This window comes from Pantherophis guttatus, chromosome 6 (genome assembly GCF_059756535.1).
Source record: "Pantherophis guttatus breed Tessera chromosome 6, ASM5975653v1, whole genome shotgun sequence".
NCBI lineage: Eukaryota > Metazoa > Chordata > Lepidosauria > Squamata > Colubridae > Pantherophis > Pantherophis guttatus.
The window spans coordinates 32,339,233-32,346,246 of NC_142068.1; the positions used below are offsets into that span (position 1 = coordinate 32,339,233).

General features: G+C 36.3%; 1 protein-coding gene across 1 annotated transcript; it reads right to left on the reverse strand.

Annotated features, from left to right (window-relative positions):
* Positions 1-1,204: 1,204 nt before the first annotated feature.
* MRPL44 (mitochondrial ribosomal protein L44) lies at positions 1,205-6,964 on the reverse strand. Its single transcript, XM_034439372.3, has 4 exons — positions 6,614-6,964; positions 4,768-5,236; positions 3,123-3,301; positions 1,205-1,488 (listed from the first exon to the last, which is right to left on the reverse strand). Exons 1-4 carry the CDS (start codon positions 6,775-6,777, stop codon positions 1,317-1,319), a joined length of 984 nt encoding a protein of 327 aa, XP_034295263.2. The 5' UTR covers positions 6,778-6,964; the 3' UTR covers positions 1,205-1,316.
* Between the last annotated feature and the right edge of the window lie 50 nt (positions 6,965-7,014).

The window sequence follows — 7,014 nt, forward strand, 5'->3', positions numbered from 1 at the left end:
CCTTGGCAAGCCTTGGTTTCAATTTCTGGTTTCTGCAAACACAAAGGTTATATTATATTTTCTCAAGTAAATGTCTGGCTCTGGAAGCTGAGTTGTATATATGTTGCTGGTTAAATAGCAGTTGAAACATCCTTGGAATTCCTTCCTAATTCTTAAGACTATTTTATCGGATATTATTCAACTAGTTGGCTTCATTTTTCTTTGCTATGTACTAAAATCCTTTAAACATACTAGTCTTTCACACACAAAGCTATGTTTTATCACTGTATTGTGACTTTTTCCAAACACATAATTGTAAATTGTCCATCAGCCTCATTCTCAAAGAGCTGGAGCTTTAAGTTTCAGAATTATCAGCAGTGTGTACAGCAAAGGATATTGTATATTTTATCATGCAAAGTATATATCCAGAACATCAAATAATTACTTTCTACATAGCTTGGAATACAGTATTATCTCTGTAAATATATTTATAGTGTGAATATATATAATACAATTTATTTCATTCCAGCAGAGTTCCCATATCTTGACAAAGAGCAGATGTAGTAGAATCATTAGGTTAACAGCACAGAATCTGACATTTTCTCCCTGTCAATTATAGTCCCATGTAATTGGTATATGAGATTATTCCATAGCTAGATGTTGATGTCATGTAATTGGTATATGAGATTATTCTATAGATAATTGATGTCACTTTAAGGAGGAAATTCAAGAGGTTTGAAGACTACATATGCGTTCCATTGTAATAAAAGCTGAAAAAGAAATATATTCAAACATAGGTGAATGTTTTTAAAGCTGCATCAGTGGTGGTCTTTTGAAATATGTGCAGGAGATCCTTTGAATGCATAATTGGAACATGTGATATTGTACTATCACTATTTGTTCTAATGAGATTACACATGAGAAATTCCTAGTTGATGCTCATAGTCCTTGCAAATGTATTTAACAGATTAGAAACTATGATGGAAATTAGGTAGATTGCAAATTACTGAGGCACAAATGCAGGAAATTGAACCTGGGTAAAGAAACATACCCATCCACAAATTCACTTGGGTGATCATAAAAATGGCAAATATTTAATTTTAGCTCTCCATCAAGAAATGAAATATATAATCCCTTTCTTTGGGTTGACAATGCAAATATTTACATACTAGGAAATGAAGAGTTGCTTTCCAAAATAATAAAATGAATACAGCTATCTTATGAATCCTTTGATAAAGCGTTTTTATTCAAAGCATTTTAATTTAGATAAATGGAACAGAAGAGAAAAAAGTTCTTGCTGAAATGCAGTACTGTTGCAAATGGACCTGACTTTTTTGCTAACTACTGCTAATTGCTTTTTCAGCTTGCTTCTCACATTTCAAAGAAGGGTAATGCCAGGGTTGTCTGTTCTCAGTGAAGCCATAAAGTTTCCGCAAGGCCACACGAGCAGCTTCTTCTTCAGCAGCCAATATTGTTTCACCAGTACCTTCAGCTAAAAGCTTCTTATCACTGAAAAGAGAAGGAATACCTTTATGAAGTCTATGATTATGTAACTGATCAATCAGATTAGGCAACATAGTCTGTTTATCTAATAATTTAATAGAAAGCCTTAATATAAAGGGTACATAGCCTCTTTGTAAATCAAATACTGAAAAACTCAAATAGCTCCTTGGGTATAAAATTATCTCAATAAACATGAAATAATACTATGAAAAACAATTTTAGTCTATTATTTGATCTTTGTATAAAGTGATTTCGAAACTATTCTTCTGCCTTTTACGAAATCTATGTGCTACCTTTATTAGTAGATTGTTCTGTAATGATTATATGCAATATATTGAAATGAAAATTAATAAATGATAAAATATTAGATCTTGATTTTGCTAATAGAAAACAATCAAAAATATTTTATTTATTTATTTATTTATTTATTGGTTCGATTTATATACCGCCCTTCTCTGGAGACTCAGGGTGGCTTACAATGCGTTAAGCAATAGCCTTCATACTTTTGTATATACCTGCTTAGTAGGGCTTTCGGCCCCCCTTAAGCGGTGTTCTTTTGTATACAAAGTCAGCTTATTGCCCCCACAATCCGGGTCCTCATTTTACCTGCCTCGGAAGGGTGGAAGGCTGAGTCAACCTTGAGCCTGGTGAGATTTGAACTTGCAGTAATTGCAGGCAGCTGGTGCTACTTAACAGCACTTTAGTCTGCTGCGCCACCAAGGCTCTTCTATTCTATTAAGAAAGATGGTCTGGATTTTACAGAGAAAGAACAAAAACCAGTAAATTAATTAATCTCTTCATTTCCTGATAGTATCAATATTCTTTGTCCCACTACCAACAATGGAAAGCAATTAACTTCCTTGAATTAATGTGTGCTTATAAATCATACTATACAATAAAAAATTACAAAACACAAGAAAAGCAACTGTTCATGCACAAAGTAGACCTGAATTTGTAAAATTATTCCACCATTCAGGCAAAATAGATCAAGAATAATCCATAAAAAGCAATATAAAAAGACAAGACTAAGATAAAAACAAGATAAAGACTAAATTAAAGTCTTCAGTCTTTTAAAGACTCAAAATGTCATAATGGTTAAGACACCATTATTTCTGAACCACACTGCAAAGTCATCAAATAGACTGAAATAGACTGAAGAATGCCAGAAACATGTATCTTCATGTCAGAAATCACTTATGTTGTAGAGATGTAAGCTGGAAGTGGGACAATGAATAGCACTTATTCTTTAGAGAACAGAAACCAACAAAAAATATAACTCTTTATATCTAAATGGTATACACTGCAAATAACTGCGGATATGAAAAGCTAGTTCAGATTTTATTATCACTTCTATGAAGTAGAATTGGAATTCTAAACGCTGTAGGATCAACAAGCCAAGGCAACATGAACGCAGTGTGTTTATCAGCCAACTAGTTCTCCTCCTGATGTTATACTGTCTTACTTGGAGGCATTCTGCTCCCTATCAATGGACACTAACTAAACTGCCTAAGTTTATGCATGTTTTATTTTCTACATGAAATTCTATTCAAGCATATGTATGAAATATATATAATTGGTAAGATAGGGGTCCACCTTCAGTACATAGTAGCAAGTCTGAATCATCCTGAAATCTTACTAACCAATATAACCCAACAAAGAACAAGGGTAAAGCAGTGGTAGCTCCTGACTGCCTAGTTAGCCTTGGTTCGGGAGCAGTTATATTCCTCTTGGCCAGTTCTTCCAGCAGCAGGCCCATGGGGTTTACAACGTTCCACATCTCAAACAGTTCCTTTCCTATCAACTGAGGGATGAAGAAGTCCTGTAAACAAATATTAAAAAGACAATATTCTTTGAGTTACTTAAAAATAATAGCAATAATCATGACTGAGATAGCTAATACAGATAGACCTCAACTTGCAAATATTTAGCAACTGTTCAAAGTTATAACAACACTGAAAAGAATGGCTTACAACTGGTCCTTGGACTTATAACCATCACAGCAAGTGATCAAAATTTGGGCACTTGGAAACTGGCATGTATTTATGATGGTCACATGATCCTTGGATCATGTGATCCCCATCTGCACTCTTCCCAGCCAGCTTCTGACAAGCACAGTCAATGTGGGATGCCTGATTTGTTTAATAACTATATGAATCCCTTAACAACTGCAGTGACTCATTTAAAAACCATGGCAAAAAAGGTCATAAAATTAGGTCTGACTCATTTAACAACCACCTTGCTTAGCAACAGAAATTCTGATCCCAATTATTGTCATAATTTGAGAATTACCTATATACCGTTCTTTCAAATAAAAAAAACCTCTCATTTACTAGGTATATTTTTGTAATGCTTAGTTATTACTGCATTATAACACTATAAATCTACTTTACCTCTCAAGCATTGAGATAATTTTTATTAACTAACATAACATAACATAACACAACATAACACATATAGAGAAATGTCTCTATAGATTAAAACGGCGGAAGTAGGCACATTGTAAAATAGCTTGGGAGACAAGGAAAGCCACGACATCATGTTTAATTTTCACAAAATAATCAAAATTAAGTGAAATTAGGCACTAAGGAAGTCTATAGACCAGTGTTGCCGAACCTTTTCAGCACTGAGTGCTGAAACAGGAGCGTGAGTGTGGGGGAGCACCAGAAACCGGAAGAGCAGCTCCCCAGCGCACATGCGCAGGAGTGCTGGACGCCGGAAGAGCAAAGCCTGGTCACCTGGTCTTCCAGTTTCTGGTGCACACGAAGACCAGGTGGCTGGCGTGCATGTGTGTGCCAGAAACCAGAAGCTCAGCCATAGGTTTTCCATCACGGCTATGGGCTATGTCAAATATAAACTTTCTGAAATCATCTTCCATAAAGTCAACTTCCCTGAAGGAAAGTTACATAAATAGCATTTCTCAACTAGCTAACTAGCTAACTAACTACTAACTAATCACCATGAGATATTTTGTGAGGCTTACATTATTTATCCTATAGAGTACTGTTGGTCTAAAATAAATGCTTCCACAGCCTCCAAGTAATCAATAAGCAAATAAAGCATAATACTGGACTAAAATTCTTGCAGTATAGCTGGATCTCTACATGTAATTTTCCAGTACTTTCTCCAAGTTTTTAATATCATTTTGCATATTAGGAAGAAATATTTTTTTGAATTCTCTTTATATGTGTTCTGGTAATCTAGTTTGCAAATATGTATCAGAATATTGCACCCATGCAAATCTTGTGTTAAAAAAAGTCTGGATCACCAATTTCAATTGTAACTTACCCTGACAAAGATCTCTGTCCTTTGAGAGCTATTACCTTGAAGCAAAGCTCCTATTACAGCAAAAAAAGTCTGCTGCAGCACCTTAGGTGGCACGGGAAATTCTGCACAAAGTGTCAAATCTTGCAATGATAGGTTTCTAGCAATGTAGGATACTATTTCTTCACCGGTGAGATAGTTAACAAGTGCCTCAATGCCAGCAGGTGGCATTTTTGGAAAGGCTTCTTCAAAGCATTGTGTCAGGTAAGAGTGTGAAAAGGAAGCTCCCTGTAAAGAAAGTTCCTGATTGTCCTTAAGAGTAAGAGCAAGATTTTCTTTTTCTAGTCCAAGTTCTTGGCGTTTAAATTCTTCATTTTTTATATAGCAAGAATTAACAAATGCTGTTTTGAGTTGGTCCAGTGGGAATGTCTCATGTATCCGGTGGCCAAAAGCTTCTATTTCTGCATGGTAATCCCAGTTAGGCTTCTCAGACCTACATAAAAGGAGACCAGAAATAGAGAAGCAAATATATAAGAAACAGCCTAGTCAAGACAGATTTCATGGTGAGACTAAGGCGATCAAGTATCTTATTCCTACTACTGTATTCTTAAAAACCAGTATTGAAATTTTGGTTGTATATATTCAGTTTGAAAATCTTCATAATGGAAATCAAAGATATGTCATGAAAAAGACAATTTCAGAACCCAAATTGATTACTGTGAGCTAACATATTTCAAGAACAGAAACTTCTATGTATTTCATTTCTTTGAGTCATGTATTGTCCAGAAGTTTATAAAAGAACTTGCAGGTATGAAACATGAAATTAAAGTCTCTACAGCTGTATCACAATATTATGGTATTTTTGTTAATTAATATCATTTATTTCAAACTTTCTTATCCAAATAGAGCAGGCTAAGAAAACTAAAAACTGTTTTGCTTCTAGTCATCAATATTATATTGTTTATTCCTGAAAAATCAGATATACGAATATTTCACTTTCTCACAGGGTTAATTTAGACTCTGCAAAGCATATATAAGTAAAACAACATGCTAATATACTGGTAAAGACAGTTAATCTAATCTAAATATATTTTTCAAGATAAAAATAAATAAACCTGGTGTAAATTGTATTTATTTGTTAAAAGTCAAATAATTTTTGACTCCCATTTTTCCCTAAAACTTCAAAATAGTTTTCCTAAATATCTTTCTGTATTTTATTCCTATATAATTTCTGTGAAGTAGGATTGGTTGAGGAAAAAAAAACAATTAAGTTAATTAAATGATAAAATGACCTCTAAAAACTCAATCTGCAGAGTTAAGTCTGACTGACAGCAACATTCTTATCAAAATTTACATCCATATTTTGAGACATAGATATCAGATACATCCATAACACTCCAAATTAGCATTCAGGTACTGACTTGAACATGACCTTTCATATGAACCTTTTGTTGACTAAGTGCGAAAGGTAAGCAAGAAAAAGCAGGTGGGACTGGCGACAGTTATATTTCCAAGTGATGTGTCTCTTTTTCTATAAACCACTAGTGGAAGGAATATTACGACTTAATTTACCATCATAGCATAGCATAGCAAAGCTGGCTGAGGAATTCTGGGAGTTGAAGTCCACAAGTCCTAAAGTTGCCAAGGTTGGAGAGCCCTGCTCTGGAGGATGCCTGCCTCTCGGCCTTCTTGCTTTCTCTCCCAAGCATCATAAGCAGCCACTGCAGCAGCCCGAGTCGAGCTGGAGCTTCTTCCGACCTTGAGACTCCCAGCTCTGGCCAAAGCTTGCGTGTCGCGAAGACAAGAAGTGCTCCCCTGCGCTAAACCTGCATCCAATCCCGTGAGCCTCTCCCACCCGAAACCCTCTTACCGGCGCCTGGGGGGCTCCAGCAAACGCTGCTGCTCCAGGTAAGCTCGGAGCCAGAGCTTTTTGTTTCGGCGCGGCTGAGAACGAAGCAAAGCAGCTCCATTCGCCGCCGCGAACAGTCGCTGAGAAGTCTCGAGAAGCAGCGAGCGTAGGAGCATCGACGCCATCGTACCCGGGGGACCTTGATTTAGCGCCGGCCGGGAACTGGTGCCACTTCCTTTCTGGTCCGGCTGAGTTCCGGCCTCAGAGCTGACTTCTAGCGAATGAAACTTGGAGTTGCTATAAACGTGGCCGGTTCAAAAAGGTGAATCACTACTAGATCGCAGTTCTGCGACGCGGTCGAATGCCTAATACACGGAAGGTCTGGAAATTCAGGTTTATAAGCTTTCCGCAATTACTAAGAG